Below are 22,112 nucleotides of genomic sequence, written 5' to 3'. Positions count from 1 at the left end.
GTTCTGAATGTTATTCATCCATTTCATGCTCCAGATCAAGCGGCTCAGCAATCACGAGCTATCCAATATGAACCCGCCATTGTATCTGTGACCCATCTACATGCCTAAACTCAGGACACGATATATAAATAGACTAATCCCCCAGTCTAACCTGCCCTAAAGTGATTGTTATTTCGTCTCTTATTAGGCCAACTCGCGAGGCGAAACGATCAAGTCAGTTTATGCCATCTTGGACTAGATTAGACAAAGACGGCTCCAAATTGGGCACTGCCATTTCTGAACATAGTGAGAGTATAGCTTCTGGCTTTACTTCTTTGAATTATGAAGAAATTGAGTCGACAAGTACAGTAGTAGCTGAAGCTCTCAGACGATGTTCGGCGCTTGTAAGCCAATCCTGTCGAACGATATGATCGGATCCAATACAGAACATAAGAGATGAAATTAATAGGTTAGCTTTTATCATTTAGAGTATGCTTCTTAGGTTATTAATCTTTATATCCTAAAGCTCAGAGGACATCTCTTCTACTACTTACTAGGCTATGTTCGACTGCGACTTTAATCTACTAATCATCTATCACTTCCTGAGCTGGGGAGAAGTACTTTAGGTGAACACAAACATACTTTTATCTAGCTACAATATACTAGCTATTCATACTCGTTTCTTAAGCCATATCAATATCCTTAAGCTTATCCTTGGCCCTCTCATTCTCCACAGCCTGAGCCATAACAGCATTGGGATCCTTGTCACCCGCATCCAACACCTCCAAGTGACCAGTCGCAGTGGCATCACCAGTTCTGTAACCACTGTGGGCACCAAACACATACCACACATAACCAGTGATACAGCCAGCAGAGACGAGGAACGCAAAGACCGTCCAGTTACCCATGGCGTACATGGGAGATGTGCTGGAGGGGAAAAGGAAAGGTGCTGTAATACCGCCTGTGTTGGAGATGGCGATCATACCACCTGTTGCGAGAGCGGTAGCAGTTGAGCCTCGGACGGTGGCAGTTCTGTGCTACAAATCGTTAGTATATGGATATTTGGAATTGAAAACATTTACTTACAGCAACAAAAGGCAGGACAGCAGCGTTAGTGCAAGCAATCAGACAAACAGCAAAGTATCTGACTCCCCAATGCTTGACAAAGGCAAGAAGAAGGTATCCAGTAGCGACAAAAGTCAAACCGCCCAACACATGCTTGGAACGCTCCTTCGTCTTGTCACTGTGGAGACAGTTTCCAACAATGATAAAGACGGCAAAGACGTTGGGAGGGACAGTCATGAGTTGACCGTATTTACCCTCAAAGCCGAGAGATGCGACAATCGTGGGGGCAAAGTATCCAAAGGCGTTGAGAGAGTTGGCCATGAAGAAGTAGGCAATGGCGAAGAGCCAGAAGAAGTAGTCGGAGACGGTCTCTTTGGCGACCTTGCTGTCCCAGTGCTTGTCGTTCATGGAGGGTGCGTAGGGGCCTAGACGCTTGACTGCAAAGGCGCGTTCTTCGGGGGACAGCCATGAGACAGTTTGGGGGTCTGTTTGTGTGAGTATTGTGTTGTGTTATCGGTTGGGGAGGACGTACAATCAGGGAGGTAGAACCAGACTAGAATTCCGACAATGACAGCGGGAATACCTTCAAGGACAAACAGCCTGTTCCTGTTAGTGGTGACCAAGGTGAGAGATAATGAGACTTACCATTGCCAACCAGCCAAACCAGCTTTGCCATTGAGGTACGAGATGCCCGTGGCGAGAAGTCCACCAAAAGCACCAGCTACAGCAACGCTGGAAGCAAAGATGGCCATCCTTGTAGCTCTCTCTTCAGGCTTATACCAGAAACAGAGATACATCATGATACTAGGTCTGTTAGTCTTTATCCCCAGTCACACCAATTGGTAACTTACCCAGGAAAGAAACCAGCTTCAGCCAAACCCAGGAATATTCTCACAGCCAACAATCCACCATATGTCGAAACAGCAGCGGTGCAGATGGTGACGATACCCCAAGACACCATGATTCTGGAGATCCATTTACTGGGCGAAAAGTACTTGAGGAGAATGTTGCTGGGAAACTCCATAAGAACATATGGCACGAAAAAGAGAGCGACTGCAATGTTGTATTTTTGACCGGTGAGGTTAAGTTGGGTAACGATGTTGTGCTCTGGTGTGTCATTGTTGAGAGTTCTGGCATTGCCAAGGTTGACTCGGTCGAGATAGTCTTATGTGTGTTAGAGACCGATAATAGTGGTGTTTGGGTACACATACTGAGGAGATATGTTATGCAAACCCATGGCATAATTCTAAGATCTTGCTTTCGAACAATTCTCTTTTCCATCTCCTTGTCATTGAGATCGACCGTCTCTAGAGCGGGGACGTCTAGAGACGGCTTCGGCGAGATAAACTTGCTCCAGTCAAACATGATGGCGATACTTGCAAGTCACTTGGTGAGGAGTTCCAAAAGACGAGGATAGGTATAGAGGTCTATTTAAATACGAATACTACTCCCGCATGCACGTCTTATCACATCTATCCGATAGTGACTCTACAGAATGAAGAATATAGAGTTGGACAGTGTCGTTGCGATAACGGTACTTGGGAAACGGGCGCAACGGCATTTACCCCAGATTCTGTCTATTCTGAAAGGAGTAAAGAACTGCAGTTATTCCACTTTGCTTGTATAAACATCCACACTTGATATGCAGCATGTACAAGATAAAAGGGCCGGCGGCGAGGGACCGGCGGGGGACAAGACTTCTCAAATCGGCAAAATTGTCCGAAGATGCTAGACTCTAGTATAGATATATGGTATTCCTGGTATTTTACGTGTCGTCTTGACTCATGGTACTCGGTTAATTGCCGAAGCTGCAAATAAGGAGTTGAAACTAAAATAACGCAGCCAAGCTCTCGAGACGTCTTTATTCGTAAAACATACCTATACACTGGAGGATAGTCGGTCACGAGATGTATTCCGTTGATCTGGGTATAGTTTATGCTTGAAGCCGAGATAATCGAAAGATCTTTCTCCGCGGCCGATCTCGGATCCTTATTCTGGTGCCATGTCTATCTGGATGCGGTTTTTATTCTATCGCGATAGAGCGAGATAACGAGATAAGAGTCTGACTTTATTTAATTAGGTGTTGTCAGTCTAAACCTTATTTGATCGTGTTATTAATGGTACTACAATTTCTGCAATAATTGCTCGAGATATCACGAATTGGAAGATAGTCAAGTATTACTCAGTACCCAAAACTTGAATGCCGATCTTCTGCACCCCATATTGTTGTCTCACTTCAAATGCACTGTTGACGATAACCTAAATAGCATCAATAAAATACATGTCAGACTAACATGGATCACCTATCAAACGCGCCCTTCCAGTCCAACTCATGACTAGTGACAACCTCAATTATTTTTTCATATTCTTTTAATCTTATTGAATTCCTTTCCACCAAAACCTAATCAATGGCCTTCACTTCCCTCCCCCCAGAAATCCTTCTCCAAATCATCGACTCCTGTCAAACAAGCCATGCCCTATCCTCACTGGCTCAAACCTCTCAAGCCCTGTACGCATTAATCACTCCCCTGCTCTACAACCGTCAGCTCGCAAACGCAGATCATCACGTAACTTTCCATGCCGCCAAGCACGGGAATCTGCAAGCCTTGAAGAATGTCCATCAGTACATGACTCTGCGTGTGTACAAATGCAGTAAAGGAGACTACGATACGGGAGACTTTGTTGCAGAGAAGCAAAAACGCAATGGATGGTTTTGGACGCCACTTCATGAAGCTGTGAAGAGCGGAAATATCGAAATAGTGCGATGGCTTCTAGATCATGGTGCCGATATAAATGCGCCATCACTAAAATTCCACGATATTGGCTTGGGAATCACAGAGGGACGCTATCATATTGACTTTGGCGACAGGTTGAGCTTTCACATGCTACCGCTGGTTACCTTTTCGCCGCTTATAACATCGATCTATCATCGTCACCAAAACATCACAGAGCTTCTTCTCGAAAGAGGTGCTTCGATACATATCAACGATGTGCGTAAGCTACAGCCTTGCGGGACCACGGTTCTTCACGTTGCTGTGATAAACGCAAACATCGCCGCTCTGCGATTCCTTATTGAACGAGGACACGCTGGACCAAATGATCTAGATGCCGCTGGCTTTCCACCGCTGGTCTGGGCGGCTCTCAACGTAAGCGCTGATCCACAGGTTCGTGAGTCGATAAAAACTCTTGTTGAGCTTGGGGCCGATTTAAATCATGTCATGCCATGCGATCCCTGGTTGGGATCGAATCACAATATGACGACTTTTCTCACAAAAAGAGGAAAACCAGATGCTACACAAGAACTCATCAACGTTGGTGCGTCATTCGTTGATACGTCGATACCATGATACACTAGACATGAATACTATCCATCAAAATATTAAACTACTCCTCCTATTCGCGCTCCTTGGACCCAACAGTCGATCTAGACGACGAGCTCCTCAAAACCTTTCCCCCTTCCGGTCCTGACTCGGGAGTATCGTTCGCGCTGCTCTCCCTGGCCAAAGGCGAAGAGAAATCAGGCGTGACAGAGCGAGAATCGTTGCTTGGTCGTTTCGGCTTGGAACTTGTAGAAAGTCTCTTTCGTCCCTTGGAGGCGGAACCGCTGCTGGATCGTCGATGGGCGCCCTGCTCTTCTTCAAAGGCAGGCGTGGGACTCCTGGTTGAGCTCGTGGACGCACGACGGACACTACTACCCCGACGTCTGCGTTCTCGTTCAACAGTGATATGGCGCGCCGGGTGAGGAGCTGTCTTTTCGGGTTCGTGTCGTCGAGGCTGTCGTCCGGGAAACCACCAGGTCCAGGGATACTGCGCTCGCACGAGCTGATGATCTCTTTCTTTGACTTTTTGGCGGAGCAACGCACGACGCTCGTTCTCCTTTTCCCAGTACTCGGTCCTGTAAAGTTCCCAGTTCTCGCGAAACGTTGCAGAAAAGGGCTTGGCGAGGAGAAGCAGTTTAACATAGTCACCCCCTGGCGCTAGATCCTCCTCGTGACCGCCTTTCTCCTCATCTTCATGGGGTAGTACCAGCGTAGGGTGCGTGTCGCTCGTGATCTGGAGTTCCTTCTCCACCTCGCGCAAAAGGGTCGGCTCGACGTAGCGGTATGATGAACTAGCCGTGTGGGAAAATAGTCCGTATGTCAGAAAAAAGCCGATTGTTGAGAGAGCCTCGGCCCACCACGTCCGTCGTATTATGATGAGTTTGCAGTTGAAGCCGCGCAGTCCTCTGTTGGAAATGACAAACCAGCGTCGCGGCCATCGAATACCACGCTCCCAGATTCCAGTCACCCAGACCAAAATCGCAGTGATAATGCCGCCCATAAAGCACACCTTTTCAGCACCTTCAACAGCCCAGTAGATAGATCCACCTACGCCTCGACCATCCTCACGGGGCGCAAGGAACAGAGCCCAGCCGAAGCCGGTGATCCATAGTGACAAAAGGGTAAGGAAAAAAGTGTGGTGTCGTTTTCTCGCTCGTAGTTCGAGGAATTGCGCGCGGAGGGATGCTTCGAGGATCAACAGGTTGAGATAGATCATGGACGGTGAGCTCGGAGTGTGGTGAAGAGGATCGCCCTGCTTTACGGTAGTTGACAAGATCGGGCTTGATCCAGCTACATCTTTGGCGCCTTGAGTAGGAGTAGAGGCGCCTTTGACGATGGAATCGACATCGTCGGACATGTTTCGGTACGGAGGTCAAGGGGGCTGAGGGGCAGCCTGTCAGGGACAGCTCGAGGCCATGTACCAGTCCAAGGGAGGAAAGGGAGGAGATGAGTCGGGTCGGATCGTTGTCAGGTGGTCAGTCCTGGGAATTTGGTTGTCTGTCAGTTGGTTAACTTTAGCGTTAAACGTGGTCAAGAGGTGTGATCTGATGTGATGGGATCCAATACGGATGCGAGTCTTTCTCATCGTCATCACAAGCCAAAAATTAAGGCCCGTCAAATCCCCTGTAAGGTTGAGCATCAATCCACTATTCGGCTCGTTTTAGCGGTCCGAGCGCCCAATTGTAGTGGGTTCCCCCAACACGTTTGAGCAACGACGGTTGGTGACGATTGGGGTTACACGTTTAAATAAACCGATATATTCCGTTGTTCTTGTCAATGCGATCGATCAGATCGATTTCATTCCTTGGAACAATATCTCTCACCATCACACATCATCTTCTCAGACTCTTTTTTGAACTACTCTGCCTCTTTTCGACAAATTCCGCTTCCGCTCCGCAATCTTACTCCAATTTCCCAATCCCACGGACTTGACCACGGATTTGACAAAACCCGATGATTTTCTCCTAACTCCGGCTCAGCCCTGTTTGCGTCACCAAAAAGAGGCGTCATCCATAATTTTGCCTACTGATCTAAAGTGGCATTTTTTTCCACAGACAATTCCAGGGGGTTGAAGAATATTAAACCCCCCTTCCCCCCGCGGAATGCTTAGGCTTCAACCTTGTTCTGCGGTACTACCATTATCGCGACTTTCAAACATTACCGCTTTCATCCCTGCTACTTCGCGAACAATGAGTACAGACGGTGCCGTGAGACCGCCCCATGGTGGGAGGGTTGATGCGCCAGAGGAGATCAAGCATCAGGCTGAATTGAAGCCTTCGCATGCGTTTCTGTTTCCATTGGGCTATAAAGATGCTGCGTATCAATGGGTGAGACAAACAATTCGCATAAAACGATTAAGCTAACGTTTACAGTGGACGAGTCTTGCCCCTCAAGCCGTTGAGCGCAACCTCTTAAGTCTAATGCCGCACCTCCGAGAAGCCAACGACAGTATTACAAACATCGATACACCCGAACGACCAGATCCTTTTGGCACACGAGTATGGCGACGATCAATGGTTGAGCTCTCGGGCAAAAACCGCGCTTTGAACGAAGTCTCGGTCGAGAGAGTTGGAGAAAAAACAGAAGATGCTCTTGTCATGATCCACGGATACGGCGCTGGTTTGGGTTTCTTTTACAAGAACTTTGAACCCATTTCTCGCATGCAAGGACTAAAGCTGTATGCGCTGGACATGCTGGGATGTGGAAATTCGTCTCGGCCTGCCTTTAAGATCCATGCCAAGAAGAAAGAGGATCAAGTCATGGAAGCAGAGGGTTGGTTTGTCGATGCGCTGGAAGAATGGCGCAAGGCGCGAAAGCTGGAACAGTTCACACTACTTGGTCACTCTCTTGGAGGTTATCTCGCTGTTTCATACGCCATCAAGTATCCCGGTCGCCTCAAAAAGCTCATTCTAGCTTCTCCCGTCGGTATCCCAGCTGATCCCTACGCTGTCAATGCCGAGATGCCCGAACCAAACACCTCGACGATCGAGGCCGAGATGATGCAAGACCAGCAAAGCACCACCGACAAATCTGGCACTCTGTCCAAACACAAGCCTGCTTCCAATGTGCTTCGACGACCTCTACCAGGCTGGTTCGTCTGGCTCTGGGACCAAAACATTTCTCCGTTCAGCATCGTCCGAATGAGCGGTCCTCTCGGTCCACGATTCGTCTCAGGCTGGAGTTTCCGTCGCTTCAACCACCTCCCACCAGCTGAATCCCAAGCTCTGCACGACTACTCGTTCTCCATCTTTAAGCAAAAGGGCAGCGGCGAGTATGCCCTGGCTTACATCCTCGCACCCGGCGCATACGCCCGTCGACCCGTCATCAACCGCATCCAAGAAGTCGGTCGCCAAACAATCTCACAACCTGACGGCACTAAGCTCAAAGAAATGGGTATCCCTGTGGTGTTTATGTATGGAGAGAACGACTGGATGGACGTCGCTGGTGGAATCACTTCCGAGGAAAAGCTCAACGCAGCAAAGCAAAAGGCTCTCGAGAGTGCTACAGAGGAGGAGAGGAAGAGAGAAAACGGCAGCGCAAAGGTCCTCCTCGTTCCCAAGGCCGGACACCATCTCTACCTCGACAATCCCGAAGTCTTTAACGACATGATCCGCAAAGAGCTCGAAGAGACGAGACAATCCGAGAAGAGACTAAAATAGAGCACATCCGGAAATGCCATTACGAGTGAAAAGAGATATGGAAAGATATTGGGTTGGCGTTTGATGGGTTCGACGGGTCATAAAGACTGGCATGTGCGTTGCGATATATAGATGGTTGATGATGGCATGCCGATATTTGGAAAGGCGTTGTTTTAGTTAATTTTGTTTAATATTCTCTTCAAGCTTGCGTTTAGATTTGCATATACCTATTTACCGCCTGCTTAGCATGGCGCTTCAAAGTAAACTGTACAATAAAGAAACTCCGTTCTTATATCAAGCATATCTCTTAAACAACCCCTTAGCAGTATTAGTGAATATTTCAGATAAACATGGGAGATTTCAGGACTTGATATATGAGGGACAAACGAAGCTAGCATGATGATACAATAGAACAGCCAATTTGGGAACTCTATGAACTTTGAACCCAAAACGTCTTAAAGCTCTACCGGGTATCGGCAACATTGGATTTCTAAGTCTTGAAATATAAAAGTAAACAACCCGAGAAATATAATTTAAGTAGCATAAACTGATCCATTTACCTCGTCTCTGATGTCCTCACTGCCAATTTCCGGCTGCCCATAACCTACAGTTCTGACGTCCCATCTCACCGCCTTCCCAATAAGCAACATTATGACATATTTGTAATTCTGCCGTCTCGTCCCCCTCCACCCCCACTGCCCCGCTACCGGTCGCCGTTACAAGAGCAAGATGACAAGGAAAGGGTCCTCAGACCGGAGGGTTACAGCATTGAATGCGGCCCAACCAATTTTTATTTCCATTTTCGCAAAGAGGCATATTCCATTTCCCTGATTCTTTCTTTCTTTCTCACACTCACAAACAACACACTTATACTTGACATCACAAATCTTGCTCAAAATGCCTCCTCTTCGTCTCGCCATCCTCGAAGCCGATACGCCCCAGCCGCAAACCCGCGATCGTTATGGCGGTTACACAGGCGTCTTTACCGCGCTCCTCGAAGCAGCGGCCAAGCCCAAAAAGCTGTCTGAGCTCGTCTCCATCAAGGGCTACGACGTCGTTAACGAGCTGCACTCGTACCCCGTGATCGAGGACATCGATGCGATCCTCATCACTGGCTCCCGACACACGGCGTTCGACAACGACCCTTGGATCCTCAAGCTGGTAGAGTACACGAAAAAGGCCATCGCATCGAATCGCGTGCGCGTCGTGGGTGTTTGCTTCGGACACCAGATCGTTGGGCGAGCTGAGGGTGCCAAGTGCGGTAGGAGCAATAACGGGTGGGAGGTTGCTGTCACAGAGGTTGATCTGACAGCCAAGGGCAAGGAGGTGTTTGGGTTGGACAAGATGGTAAGTTGGGCTTTTGCGCCGTTGTTTGTGCGATGCTGACTGTTTGTTTCACAGCGCATTCACCAGATGCATCGCGATATTGTCGACGCATTTCCCAAGAACTCTATCCCTCTGGGCTCCAACAACATTTGCGAAGTTCAGGGGTTCTACTCGCCTGGAAAGTACATCACAGTGCAAGGACACCCCGAGTTCAACGAGGAGATTATTTCTGAAATTCTCTTTAACCGTCATACCGTTGGCATTTTCACGGACGAAGTATATAACGATGCCATGAAGCGTGCGCCTCTACCCCATGATGGAGTCGCTATTGCCAAGGCCTTTCTCAAGTTTTGGAGAGAGGGGTAAAATGTCAAACTTCAAATTGTGTATGATTTAGTATAAAGAGGAGGATCAGCGTTCGAATTACATAGAACGATATACGATGCACGAATTGTCTTGGTAGACTAATAAGAAAAACGACTTTAGATTTTGAGATGGAATACCCTCAATCGAACTGCCAGTACTTTTGATCCAATGTATTTGGTATAACTATCATGAACATAACGCCTATCAATGCAAACCTGACGCCTGTCACCAGGACCAACCATTGTAACCCGGGGTATCATCTTCCATGCCATTGTAACGCCATCACATGCCACCTCAATCGTCTCTATCCCACCAGTCGGGAGCTCTGGTTACCCTATGGTCCTGGGCAGCCTGACGCTGCAGCTCCCACTCGGCCTGTTCTTGTTCTCGTCTCTGCTTGGCGAATTTCGAGTCGAGTGTCATTTCCTCCCTTGTGCGTCCTACCCTTGCACCTACATCGGGTGCTTCTTGTCTTCGTTTCCAAAATTGTAAGTTGGAGCGTTTGAAAATTTGATTATACGCTTGGCTGTGTCTCCAAGGCTTCTCCTTTATGCAAAAGACCAGAGAATCAACCAAGCCATGAAAACAGAGAAAGACAATGCTGGCCAATCGCATGCCATAAGGTGCTCCTTTACCATATCCTGTAAGTTGGACAATAAATGGCAGGATCCAAATGACAACATAGACTATAGGATATATGAAAAGTAATCGAAGTTGGCGCAAGATCTTTTCGCGCGTCTTGACAGTTCCGGGTGCGTTGATATCGCTCTGGGTCAGAACGAGGTCGTTTTCTTCGGTCTCGGGACGCACCGTTTTGCGGTGAAGTATGGTGAATATGTTGGGAATAGATGGTGTAGTGGCAGTCGTAGAAAGATATGAAGACTGTCGCGTCACGAATGACGGTCTTGTTACTGGTGGAGCAGGTGTCTGGTTTTGAAGTTCATAGTTTGTGTAAACGGCTGTAGGCGCAATCAAATCATCAGAATCCCACCGCGCAGTTCCTGTCGAACTTTGAGAGTCCACTTCTGCTTGCTCTGACTGGGAGGCCAGATCAGTGCCGTGGTTAGCCATCCACATCTGCGCTGAACCTCGACGAGCCATTCGCGCCGAGTGAAGCTTGGCATGTGTGCCTCCAGGCATGTCCAGATTGAACGAGTTGAGTGTAGATAGAGAGGGCCTGGTAGGGTCTTCGGCAATGGTGAATGAATTCCGTCGTGAAGTGTTGGACGATGGGATCAGCCCGTGATATTTAATTGTTGGTGTCGGAGGAACAGCTGCTGCTGGTTGTTGTATTGGTTCGAGGCTGTCAAAGCCAGACATTTTGGAGAGAGTGTTTCTTGAACTCTCGTTTCCCGCACCAAAGCGACTCATCAAGACACGAACGTAGATGTATATCCCTATACATAGAAAAAGGATGATTGCAAAAGCGAGGTAGCGAGGAATCCAAGAGAGAGCGAGTCGTTTCCACATGGGGTTAAACGGAAGATAGCAAAATTGGCCTGTGTTGATGTAGCCAGGACCCTCGATAAATGCCAGTGAAGCCATCACGACAGGGAGGATGGCGGCGAGAGCGTAGGCAGCCTTTCGGTAAGGATAAAGGCCCTGCTCGCCACGAAAGATAAATAATGCAGTATGGACCGAGATGAGAGCGACAGAAACGTCGGATGCCTCTATACTTAGGGCAAGAAAAAATCCGCTGACTTGGCAAAAGGTTTCATCTGTTTCGATTTTTCCGGCAACGAGTTCGACGGCGGGGAACAGGAGTAGCCAGAAAGATTTAAACATGTCGCTGTAAATAAGCAGCATAATGAGGCTTCGCTTGTGTCAGACATATGAGAAACGAAAGGGTTGGTGGCACTCACTCATGTCGAAAACTTCGTCTCATACGAAAGAACCAGAAAGAAGTAACTATCGTTGCGAGGATACTGGCGGACGCAATAACCAGAGTAGCAACGTGTATCGAATACGTTTGGTCTGGAGTAAGTTGAGCCATGGTGAAATGTTTTACTCGTCGTGGCTCGAGAGCCTGCAATGGGGTTGTCCATGGTGAAGTTGAAAAGCCCGGGGCTTCGTCTTGAAGCCAGGGAGGCATAGGCATGGTGGAGATGATGATATGTATGTGGGTGGATTAAGACGGTTGGTCCGTTATTCGCGGGATAGGTACGTAATACCTGGGTGGTAGGTGTTGATTGTGATCGCTAGCGTTGGACCTGTCGATATCTTGGCATTGATATTATATTATAATAATATACAAGGGCGACTGATGTGACGAGTAAACACCACCATTGCGATGTGATTCGAGGTTGAGACCAACATCCCGTTTGGAACAGGGATCAATGGAGGGACCAGCTCTTAAGACTTCCAATCCTCGAAGCCAAGAGGGATCAGATCTATTAACCGAAACTCTAAGGACCCCGAAGCGAAGATAATGACGGCGGATAAGATTCATTAGCCTTGACCGCTTTAGATGACAGGTTGAATCCTTTGTTTGACCTCAAGCCTCCAAGAATTTGACTTTGATCTTCGTTCCTGCCGTTTCTGCCAGGAAAACCAACTCCGCTTACTTTGATTTTGGAAGGAAGGAGCAGCACACATCTGTCCGGAGAGGGAAAGGTGAAACTTTGGGAGGGAAGTCACTGCAACCGCATCGAACGGCAAGTCCCATGTTGGACTTGCTTTTGATCTCGTAAATACTCCCAGTAACAACAACCACCCATACAATTATCGATCAGCTCAACAGATTAAATCATTGGGCGTTTCTTTTGGCAAACCTGGTATCTGGCAGGCAAGGAAAACGGGATAACTAATTAGACACGGAATATCAACAGAGACAGTGGCTGCACAATGACGATTTTCACCCATCCCACTCCAATGAACGAATTACTTCACCAACAGAATAAGAAGAAGCAACAATACAGGCAATCACACAAACATGTCCCATGACATTATTGTCCACACCGCAACAAACAATTTCTTGTCACTACCAACCAGGTGACAGCTCAACTCCAACGCCCTAGGCTGCCCACTGCACTCTACAAGGGCAACACCCAATTCAGGGCGAAGCGAACCCATTCAAGACTCTTTCCGCGTGCCACGTCCGTCGAGGCGCCGCCCTCCGTCTTGAGAGGCTACTTTAACTAGCTCCCTCGCACAATCATTGGGTGAGACCTGACAATTTCTCCGTCATAAGCGAGACACACCTCTTTGCGGCCAATTGAAAGAGGATACAGTCGAGACCGTCTGCCGAATCGTGTCAGGAAATAGAGGGGCGGGTGTCGGGATTCAAATCGGCTCAACAAATCTCAACCAGTATGCATGTCACTATGGGTTGAAGTGGCGGCGGGAGGGTCAAGCAGGTCAAAGTATGTTTTTGTTCCTGGATCCTGGGTATGATTTGAAGGTCATAAAGAATCACAGCACCACAGCACAGGTCTTAGAACAGGGTACCATCATCCTTGGCCTCAGCTCGGCTCGCCTTTGCTTGTTGGCCCCGATTCCATTCATCGCCTAGATCGTCAATCGCGGCCCCGCATTTTCAGCGATCGCTGCAGGGTTCTTGGCCATCGAGTCCTCACCAACGAAACCCTGGATGCTGTTCTTGGCATGTTTGTAGCAAACAGAAACAACCATGGTCTTTGCTCTCTTCCGCATTTCTCTACCGGAGACGAAATATTGCCAAACCAACCAACAGAATTTTCTTGGACTTCCGATTTTAGCCATGCCAAGGACTGAGTTGCGGGTTCCTGAATGTCCAAGACATGATTCAAGATCATCTAACCGACATTGACTCCGCCGAATCACTAACATGGGGCAGGTCAAATTTGAGAAAATCCTTTCTCGCGTTTACAGCCCCAGAAGGACCGAGACTTGTGTATAGCTTTGTTAGCCCTGCTCAAACTACCGTTTGCCACGAGGCTGGCTCCAAAAACATGACACCGTCCCTTAACTATAGTCCTTCTCTCCATTTTTACGACACTAAACCCACATCTCTTGCATTGAGGCTCTTCTGGACGGAGAAATCGTCCCTTGTCAGTCGGTGACCCTTGAACTGGTCTCTAGGGTTCCCAAACCAAAGATCGAGAACCTCTTCAAGATTATGTGTCCTTGGTTTCATGGTTCAACTCGTATCCATTCTGACACCAATCATTTCGCCAGAGTATTCATTGCCCGACGCTACACGCAATGCATTCCAGTCGTCTTGACTTTGAAGGCTACGCTTTGACCCGACTTGGCAGGGTTCAACGAACTCTTTCTGTCATTCCGAGGCAAGTTTGGTGCTCGCTAGAACAAGTTGGTCTCTAATTGGGGTGCAAAATAATGACCTGAGTGGTCTGAGCTAGACTGGCATGTCTGTTATGCTTCTAGCCCAAGGTTCTCTGCTTCGCTGCTACGAGACAAGCATTTCTGCCAGTTGGCAACGGTAATTGCCCTCGCTTCTCCGCAGCAGAGTTTGCCGATTAATTCGTGATCGATACTTGTCTTGCGATTGGAGAAGAAAGGTTCCTTCCAAAGCTTCATCAGATATGAAGACACCATCGACTGCATTGTGATGGTTACTATTGCGTCAAGTGTTGTAGATCCTCAGATCGACGCGTCTATGACAGATGATTCCGAGCACTCGATTATAAAACATTTGGCAGAGGAACGCAACGCCCGATCCAAGACGAACCTCACGCCATCTCGCATCTTCAAAAGTCCCGAAAATTATCTCTATTCTATACCTCTTTTGGTTGCCTCCGCTATGTGTCGTTGCGGAACCGCGAACAGAATGCGGACCTGATCAGTTGAACGCTTGTCCACGTACACGCAGTCAATTTACAAGTCTAGATCCCGACTGCGTTCGAGAACGGGAAGCTAGTAGTTGTTCGGGAACTTTTCGGCATACACTGTTCTCCGATGTTTGAAGAAATATCCTGTCCACGGATCCAGTGAAGAGGGATGGAAACTCGAACCAACAGACCTATTGTTTCTCAAATAGGGTTCGTCCTTTCGGAGATTGATGAATTGTTGGTGGATTCACCATTATCCTTGGTCTGAGAATTCGGGAGGATATTGTCTTGATCACCGGGAGTTCGGGTCAATACATACCAGGGACCCACAACGATGCGTTTTGATTGATCACGAGTTGACCCAATTGACCGTCAATCCTTTTTTAATATGGATTCAGCAAACATGATGTTTGTGGGAGGCTTTGGCTATGCTCGTCGTTGTCCCCTTGTTGGGGGCCAGTCACATCATGGATACTCCGACCACTCATCACACTCATACATCGAGGTCATTGAGTCTATTTGCTCATGTTGCATATTCTATCTTTGTAAGCTAGACAACGATCCAAGATAACTCCAAACCTCCTTCTAATGCAAACAAATACTCCTTCCAAGTGTCTTTGCTCTATGTCGTAAACAAGAAAAATAAGAAACCAAACTACAATAGCCTTGCGCATGACCCTTCCTCTATAGGATGTTCACAATCGTCCTTGGGCCAATCTGTGCCTGGAGGGACCATCCTTTGGAATCGGGTCTGGCTGTGTCGTTTGAGAAGAATCAACACTTGTTTGTCCAGTCGGACTCATAGTACCGGGTGTGGGAGTTTTATTGGTCTCGTTAGTCACAGTCCCGATATCTGTATTGTTACTGCTTCTAGTAGAAGCATTCCCGTTCTTAACTTCAAGCTTTCCAAGTATTTCACCGTAGGAAGAACGGGGAGTCCCAGTGCTCTCAGTACTGGAGGGTCTGAGTGACGTTGTCATAGGAGCGGGATCAGGTGTAGAACTTCCGTGAAGCTCAAAATTGTGACCCGGAACAGGTTTTCTGGCCATATTGAAGTTTGAGGACTTTGGCGGACGCAGCAAATCACGTAGCGCGGTTGATGGACTACAAGATCGCCTGGGGATAGTTCGGGCCTGATGTAGTTGACTTTGCTGAGATGCTTGAGGCCTTTGTTGAGCCCATGTCTCCGCCTGTGACTGATTCATATGGCCGTGAAGAGGTGTGTCGCGTTGAGGCCTCTGCTGCACTTGGCGACGCCTGTTTTGATCCGGAGCCTTAGGTGTGTTGCTCTGACCTGGCTGCTGTATAGGCGACGATCCATCTCTGGAATCGAACAACGTGCTACTATCTACAGATGGAGTAGATTCGCGAGTTTTTGTTTCGTTGGGGTTGACTTTCGCCCTATTTTTGAGACTCCGGCCTTTCCAGTACCAACACAAAGCTGGGATGGAGAAGAATACTAGGATTCCGATCACGGTCCCTGCTATGTCACCCGCGCTCAAGCAATGATGGCCCGTGGAATGGCCAGAACTTTGGCTGGGAACTGCTGGTTCTGTTGTAGAAGTGTCCGCTTCGGAAGCTCTGTCCAAGGTGTATGAGGTCGAGAAACTTAATATGGTGGTTATGGATGCAGTAGTCGAACTGGCACTCGCACTCTTAATGGGGTTCTGACTGGTACGAGGTGCATAGCTGGGCTCTGGGGGATACTCATAGCCGTCGCCGAGGAACACCTGTGCGTCTGTGGCATTGTCGCTCAACTTAGCAGCTCGCAATTGTCTGCTTGGACAACCACTAGAACAAGGATCCACGGCACAACATCCTATAAAGGAGGATGTAGACCAGGAACAAACGTGCCAAGCTACGTCGACGTTGTCGTTGATGCAAGCTTGAGGTGGAATGTACTCTTCCCAGGCCTTGTCGAAGCTGGCCTTGTGAAGATGCTGGTCAGGGCAGAGTCCCTTTCTTGCTCCGCAGGGGTCGATACCACAGCATCCGATGAAACGATTAGGGTCGTTTTTGCAGACGTAAAAGGTGCTGCCAGAAGGACAGGTCAGGTCGAAGCCTTGGACGGGCTCGTTGCCGCCCATGGTTGATGTTGAGTGAAGTCTAGATCTGGTTGTTTCGTTTGATGGAAAGGCTGAGGTTGAGAAAGGGGGTGAAAGTGTAGTGTAAAGAAGATGATAAAAGTAGCCTGAAATTCTGGATGGAAATTTATATCCTGTTTCTTGGATGATGTCTTTGTTCTTGCGGACATGCAATGACACTGGCCGATCGACACGGACGGGCCAATTGAGGGTATTCATATTATAAAAGTCCATTGAAATTCTGCATGAAAGATTCCATTATCGTATGCCGCTGTCTTCATGTGGCTTTCCAAGACTCTTTGTATATCCCTGCAAGATACATGAGCTAGCTCAGCGCGCAGTACAAGTCAAAGGGCACATACAAAGCGTGCATCTTCAAATATGAGATATGACAAGTTTAAGCGTCATTCCATGTTTGACGTACGTAGATTGACTCCGGTTGGATATTTACTCTTTGAACATTGTTGTCGCGCAGGAGAGGCAGGGGGAAGCGGCGGCGGCGGCGGCGATCTTTTTCTTCCTCCTACACCCCATGACACCAAACACATGTCCATCATCAATTAACGGTGAACTACCATCTGTGTTCGCAGTTTCCATGCGGCCCGCTGTATAGAACCAAGCTTCAACACAATCAACCCGCCGCAGTCGCTGGTCTGGTAGTTCATCAGTAAGGCCCGGAGCTTCGAAAGGTCGGGACTTCTGAGCGGCATGTTGCTGCTGCTTCTGCCACCAGAGTTGGTGTCTGCTGCTGTTGTTGTTGTTTCTGCCGCCAGAGTTGGTGTTGTTGTTGGTGTTGATCTGAGATGATTCTGTGATGGGGGCTCAATGAGGCAGGCCCCTTGCACCACTCATACAGCTCGAGTCATCTTAATGCGCCTGATATGACCACCTTCCACCCTTGCCCTGCTAGATTTTAGTGAAATTCTCCTTTACTTGTCAAATGAAGGAGGCTGAATTCTTAATTACGCCATGTAGCACGACTAGTTGTATAGTATATATATCTTGGAGCCCTTTGCATTTCCTTTATCCAGTAGTCGACACAAAGGACACTGTTGCCATGCATATCCGTAGTTTACAAGACTCATGCATACTTCCGCTTGTCTACAACTTTAAACAATATACAAACTCAACAGACGGATACTTTAACATGTTGGCCTTTGTCTGGACAGTTAGAGACGTATTCAAGAATAAGACTCTTGTTTCCCCTGCTCCTCTGTACCTCGTTTACTCTCCAAGCACACAAGATGTGCTTTGCTAGAGGATAAACTCTCAGCATTTCGATCTCATCGCATGAGCGGCAGATCTTCTTGATGGAATCTCAGAGACTCAAAAAGAATGAGGACAGCATGCCTCTTACACCCAATAAACTTTGATCTTGTTCAATCGCAGTTCCTCAACAATCAGAAACTATATCTACAAAAAGTCAATTATAAAGAACACTTGTCCCTTTTTCTTTCCATGCCCTCTTTTCACACACAAGTTCTTTTGAACCATAACCTCACACAAACAAACTACTCTCCAAACACACAACCACATCCTTACCAACAAACCACCAACATGGGCAACTGTCTCTGCAGAGCTTCCGATCCGGAAAAGAACATCGATCCCAACCACTTTGTCGGCCCAGTCGTCGATCACAAGGGAGAAGAGTATGTTGACCAGATCCCAACTAGAACAACTGCTAACAAGGTGTTTACCAGCGAGGTCCCTGTTTTCACCGTCGCTCCTGTTGATGAAATGGTGGAACCCGCTACGGTGACTGTGCAGGATGATGAGATCACGCCTGTCGGGCGTGTGGAAAACATTTCTGCTGTGCCTATCAAGGCGCATGTCTAGTCTATCCAAGGCGGATGCTGGATGGGAGTTTGTTGATATCTATACGGAGGTAGTTGGTAGATGCATTGGAACAGGTACGGCAAGCCCCTATTCGTCCGACGACAATGCTAACATTCCCAAGGCCATGGTTCGAGGGTGCGGATTGACTGTTATCTGCGAGGATGATACCCAAATGGAAAAGATGGAATAGAAAGAACCAAGGTTCCAAAGCGTAAACCGCCAGACCAGATACCATAATATTACAACTCTCATATGCAAACACATACTACTCAATGACGATATCCTCTCCCAATCGTCGAAGAGGCAATTCCTCTACCAGTTTCTCCAACCGTCCGCATCGCTTGACCACATCCTTTGCCTCCTCGGGGAATCCCATCCTCATCCTTCCCACTCTCTCCCACACAACTCGTCCTTCCCTCTCCATTCTCTCCACGACGATAAGCATCACAAGAGCCTCTTCCACAAACCATAGCACTGTCATTTGCTCTCCCCTGGCATGCCTCTCGATGTACTCTCTCATCGAAACCGCCCCGCGACTCATCCGCACGTCGACGCTGACACGGTTGAAGATCCATCCGTCGGGGTGAGATCTTGCTTTAACACGATCTAACACAAATGGATTGGGCACGTGAATTCCATAGGGTCGGATATGCAGGTTGGGTGGGGGAGGCGGCATGCCTGTCACCACCGTCGAGGCGCCAAAGTCATACGCCACGCTTCCATCGCGGTTAACAAGGACAATGTTGGGGGAATATGTCCAGCGTATAGAATTGGGGTCGTTGCGTGACACGTGTGTGGCGGTGACGTAGTGGTGGTGATTATACTTGCGCTGGATAACTTTGCTGTCTGGGTCGACTACCGTGATGGACGAGTACAGATCAACAGCTCCCTTCCAACCAGCCCAAGTCCAGCTGGGCATGTGCGGACGCCGTGTCGCAATCATGCCGTCTTTGTGATGCCAGAAACATGTTGACAAGGCAAAAATATCGCGTGTGCGTGGTAGTCCTATAACTGCAGGCCCTTGATCCAACTGCGGCGCCCAGAGCGGGACACCCAAGATGTCGAACATTTTACCATTTCCAATGGTGGTCTCTAGACGCCTCAAAATACCGAGGAAGGCATTCAGCGAGTCGTTGTCATAGGTTAAATCTCGCCGTGTGTAGTTGCAGATATGCTGATCAGCCTCTCGAAAAATACTCAATGTACTTGGATCTTCAACCTTGCCAGGAAGTCTCTTCCAACGCTCCCAACTACCGTCGACAAATGACACGCCGTTGAAGAGACCAGGCCTCATAAAGTCAAACATGCGTTGCTGCTCCATATCGTGGTAAAATTCGAGAGGTAGGATGAGCGACTCGGGACAGCACATACCCTCGCACTCCCAGTACATTTGCTGATCTGTAAAAATGAGGCGACGTCGAGCTAGAAGGCCTTCTTGGTATGTCCAGCCTCGCTGATACCACTTGGAGTCTTTTATGGCTATCCTTGGATCTGGAAGACTCGATACGAGTGTGATGTTAGAGTTGACGAATTCATACTTGGGTTGGGGCGGTCGTGTTCTTGAGCCAACACCAGGCAATCCATAGTCGGCGTCGTCACCGCACGCTGCAATAATCGCCAGAATCGAACCCTCGAAGATCTCGTCCATCCTTGTGATCTGCTGCGTCCGTTCGGCTGGTTGCAGCTGCTCCATACAAAGACGATCGACCCAGAGGTATCGTATACCAAGGTCTTTGGACGCAATGACAGCATCCCACACAACCTTGGGCCAAGTTTCTGTTTTTGTGTTTCCCCACACATAACTCAACGCCGCGTATCGCTCTTGGATGGACGCAGTAACAACCTGTGGGGGGTTCTTTGCGCAGTCGACAAGCTTGAATCCTGGCATCTCGCGAGTAACTGGTCGTCTTCCACATCGTCCTTGGTGGTAAAATTCACAGAACCGTAGCCAATCCTGTCCGATACTCATATCGATCGTGTCCTCCAACTCACGACCCCAAATACCTCGCTTCTGCCATCCGTTATTATCGGACATGGAGTTTGCTCTTGAATGTCTTCCTTCTGATCTTGCGCTGAGAAGGTCATTTGTAGGCGCCGCGTCAGGCAATGTTCTGTATAGCATACCGGAACCGCGAAACCAGTCAGCGCTGACATCCCAACTCAAAGCGCCATCGCCGCTCTTTTTGGGCACAACACCTAGAAAGGCCTGACTGACGCCCTTCATCTTATTCTTGGATGCGTGGCCTTGATCAAACATGGTGTTGTTGTCGATGAGATAATTTGTGTCTCTGCTGGAAAAGCCAGAGAGATATAGGTCTCCTTCACCCTCACTGGGGATATGGACTGAGAGGAATAGCTTGCAGAGAGGACATTTTGTCATGAAGCGGTTCTCTTCAAGATCTTTTAACCGACCTAGAGAATGCTCCTTGTTTTCGAAAGTGTCTGCAGAAGTGGGATTTAGAGCTCTTGTAAAAAAGTCATCCATGGTATCGAATGTAGAGTCAATGTCGGCAGCCCAACCGGCACAGGCCGTGCACAGGTTTGGGTCTTGAGGCTGACCTCCTGATCTATCGGAATGAGCAGAGGGACTGCGGCTCTTGCGACCCCAACTGATGCGGCGTATGAGTGAAGCTCTCCTGGGTTCACGAACATCATCCTCCGGAGGGGGATCCACAGTGAGATGCTGCATCATGTTCTTGAGAGGGTTCCGTGATCTGCGCCTCTCAACGCCGCCCGTCTCGCCGGGCGGCGTGATGGTTGGAGTTCCAGGATCTAGCATCTCTGGCATTGTGAAAGAGGTATCTGAAAAAGAAGCTGACCGTTCAAGCTCCGTGATTATCGGGGGATGACCGGTGTCTAACAACCCCCGTTTCGGCTCCTGGAATCCGGTTCTCCACTCTAAGTTGGCGCGCGCCAGAAATTGATTGATTGATTTGATGGGGCTCTTTTTTCGAATCCCAGTTCCACCGCTAAAAAGAGTAGTAATAGCGGTGCCGACAGGGATTCTATTATTAGTGGCGTCGATCGACTTGTGTTGAGTATAGGGGAATGTTGAACCGTTGAAGAGAAGGGAGGAGAGAAAGATGCAGAGATCAAATAGTTGATGATAGATGTTGGCAGGAAGAAGGCTTAGACTTGAAGAACCTCCAATCCCAGAAATAAACGAAAACTATTTCCAGAAGGAAGGAACAACGCAGCGCAGCAACTGCAAAGGCGGCGCAGGTTGGCTCGTGAGGCGGGGCTCTAAAAGGCCAAGATTTGGGGGCCAACAAAGAGAGAGGCAAGATGAACGGGAAAAGAAAAGACGGGAAAAAGGAGTATCTAAATAGAAACAAAAATTAAATTCTTTGTTAATTGATGCTCTCCCCAAATCAATATCAGCAGAGATGAAAAAAAGAGCGAAATTCCATCCGAGATGACGACGACAAGGGGTTTCCGCTCGCCAACTGAGACAAGGGTCAATAGTTGGTTCTTGACAAAGATATTAATATACCTAGGCATACAGAGTATAGGGAGACTATTATTTTGTAAAATTGAATTGATGACATTTACCGGGCACGAGGCTGACGGGGACACTGCCTCATTTGGGGGACTTGGCATTAGAGCCTGACTGAGCCAACAGCTTTATATTACTCCATAGAGAGGAAATGTACGTGATAAACTGATTCAAGGTGCATTTGTTGTCGTACACTAGTTCACGCATGACGTAGTTGTATCATTCTAACCGTG

General features: G+C 48.2%; 9 protein-coding genes across 9 annotated transcripts; 4 read left to right on the top strand and 5 right to left on the bottom strand.

The window, feature by feature from the left end:
- Positions 1 to 662: 662 nt before the first annotated feature.
- FGSG_05011 (uncharacterized protein) lies at positions 663 to 2,425 on the bottom strand (the record flags this gene model as incomplete). The annotated part of the gene is made up of 6 exons (XM_011325190.1): positions 2,256 to 2,425; positions 1,896 to 2,208; positions 1,690 to 1,848; positions 1,577 to 1,644; positions 1,066 to 1,529; positions 663 to 1,016 (listed from the first exon to the last, which is right to left on the bottom strand). The coding sequence occupies exons 1-6, from the start codon at positions 2,407 to 2,409 to the stop codon at positions 663 to 665; spliced, it is 1,512 nt and encodes a 503-aa protein (XP_011323492.1). The 5' UTR covers positions 2,410 to 2,425.
- A 1,027-nt stretch (positions 2,426 to 3,452) lies between these two features.
- Positions 3,453 to 4,194, top strand: FGSG_05010 (uncharacterized protein; the record flags this gene model as incomplete). The annotated part of the gene is made up of 2 exons (XM_011325189.1): positions 3,453 to 4,034; positions 4,150 to 4,194. 2 exons carry the CDS (start codon positions 3,453 to 3,455, stop codon positions 4,192 to 4,194), a joined length of 627 nt encoding a protein of 208 aa, XP_011323491.1.
- A 135-nt stretch (positions 4,195 to 4,329) lies between these two features.
- On the bottom strand, positions 4,330 to 5,896 carry FGSG_05009 (uncharacterized protein). Its single transcript, XM_011325188.1, has one exon. The coding sequence runs from the start codon at positions 5,719 to 5,721 to the stop codon at positions 4,438 to 4,440; it is 1,284 nt and encodes a 427-aa protein (XP_011323490.1). The 5' UTR covers positions 5,722 to 5,896; the 3' UTR covers positions 4,330 to 4,437.
- Positions 5,897 to 6,507: 611 nt separating this feature from the next.
- FGSG_05008 (uncharacterized protein) lies at positions 6,508 to 8,300 on the top strand. Its single transcript, XM_011325187.1, has 2 exons — positions 6,508 to 6,691; positions 6,737 to 8,300. Exons 1-2 carry the CDS (start codon positions 6,554 to 6,556, stop codon positions 8,021 to 8,023), a joined length of 1,425 nt encoding a protein of 474 aa, XP_011323489.1. The 5' UTR covers positions 6,508 to 6,553; the 3' UTR covers positions 8,024 to 8,300.
- A 549-nt stretch (positions 8,301 to 8,849) lies between these two features.
- Positions 8,850 to 9,790, top strand: FGSG_05007 (uncharacterized protein). Its single transcript, XM_011325186.1, has 2 exons — positions 8,850 to 9,349; positions 9,404 to 9,790. Exons 1-2 carry the CDS (start codon positions 8,900 to 8,902, stop codon positions 9,692 to 9,694), a joined length of 741 nt encoding a protein of 246 aa, XP_011323488.1. The 5' UTR covers positions 8,850 to 8,899; the 3' UTR covers positions 9,695 to 9,790.
- A 198-nt stretch (positions 9,791 to 9,988) lies between these two features.
- On the bottom strand, positions 9,989 to 11,792 carry FGSG_05006 (uncharacterized protein; the record flags this gene model as incomplete). The annotated part of the gene is made up of 2 exons (XM_011325185.1): positions 9,989 to 11,483; positions 11,557 to 11,792. 2 exons carry the CDS (start codon positions 11,790 to 11,792, stop codon positions 9,989 to 9,991), a joined length of 1,731 nt encoding a protein of 576 aa, XP_011323487.1.
- Positions 11,793 to 15,158: 3,366 nt separating this feature from the next.
- On the bottom strand, positions 15,159 to 16,550 carry FGSG_05005 (uncharacterized protein; the record flags this gene model as incomplete). Its single annotated transcript, XM_011325184.1, has 1 exon — positions 15,159 to 16,550. One exon carries the CDS (start codon positions 16,548 to 16,550, stop codon positions 15,159 to 15,161), a length of 1,392 nt encoding a protein of 463 aa, XP_011323486.1.
- A 1,510-nt stretch (positions 16,551 to 18,060) lies between these two features.
- On the top strand, positions 18,061 to 18,673 carry FGSG_12667 (uncharacterized protein). The gene is made up of 3 exons (XM_011325183.1): positions 18,061 to 18,196; positions 18,248 to 18,457; positions 18,505 to 18,673. The coding sequence occupies exons 1-2, from the start codon at positions 18,105 to 18,107 to the stop codon at positions 18,381 to 18,383; spliced, it is 228 nt and encodes a 75-aa protein (XP_011323485.1). The 5' UTR covers positions 18,061 to 18,104; the 3' UTR covers positions 18,384 to 18,457; positions 18,505 to 18,673.
- Positions 18,649 to 21,171, bottom strand: FGSG_05004 (uncharacterized protein; the record flags this gene model as incomplete). The annotated part of the gene is made up of 1 exon (XM_011325182.1): positions 18,649 to 21,171. The coding sequence occupies one exon, from the start codon at positions 21,169 to 21,171 to the stop codon at positions 18,649 to 18,651; it is 2,523 nt and encodes an 840-aa protein (XP_011323484.1).
- Positions 21,172 to 22,112: the final 941 nt, after the last annotated feature.

The sequence above is a fragment of the Fusarium graminearum genome, chromosome 3 (assembly GCF_000240135.3).
Source record: "Fusarium graminearum PH-1 chromosome 3, whole genome shotgun sequence".
Lineage (NCBI taxonomy): Eukaryota > Fungi > Ascomycota > Sordariomycetes > Hypocreales > Nectriaceae > Fusarium > Fusarium graminearum.
The sequence above is the reverse complement of the archived record's forward strand: the minus strand, read 5'-3'. Positions and strand labels throughout refer to the sequence as shown.

Coding starts and splice junctions, on each gene's coding strand:
- FGSG_05009 (XM_011325188.1), bottom strand. CDS start 5,721: ATGTCCGACGATGTCGATTCCATCGTCAAAGGCGCCTCTACTCCTACT.
- FGSG_05008 (XM_011325187.1), top strand. CDS start 6,554: ATGAGTACAGACGGTGCCGTGAGACCGCCCCATGGTGGGAGGGTTGAT. Junction 6,692..6,736: donor AAGATGCTGCGTATCAATGG/GTGAGACAAACA, acceptor TAACGTTTACAG/TGGACGAGTCTTGCCCCTCA.
- FGSG_05007 (XM_011325186.1), top strand. CDS start 8,900: ATGCCTCCTCTTCGTCTCGCCATCCTCGAAGCCGATACGCCCCAGCCG. Junction 9,350..9,403: donor TGTTTGGGTTGGACAAGATG/GTAAGTTGGGCT, acceptor TTTGTTTCACAG/CGCATTCACCAGATGCATCG.
- FGSG_12667 (XM_011325183.1), top strand. CDS start 18,105: ATGGGCAACTGTCTCTGCAGAGCTTCCGATCCGGAAAAGAACATCGAT. Junction 18,197..18,247: donor GTCGATCACAAGGGAGAAGA/GTATGTTGACCA, acceptor GGTGTTTACCAG/CGAGGTCCCTGTTTTCACCG.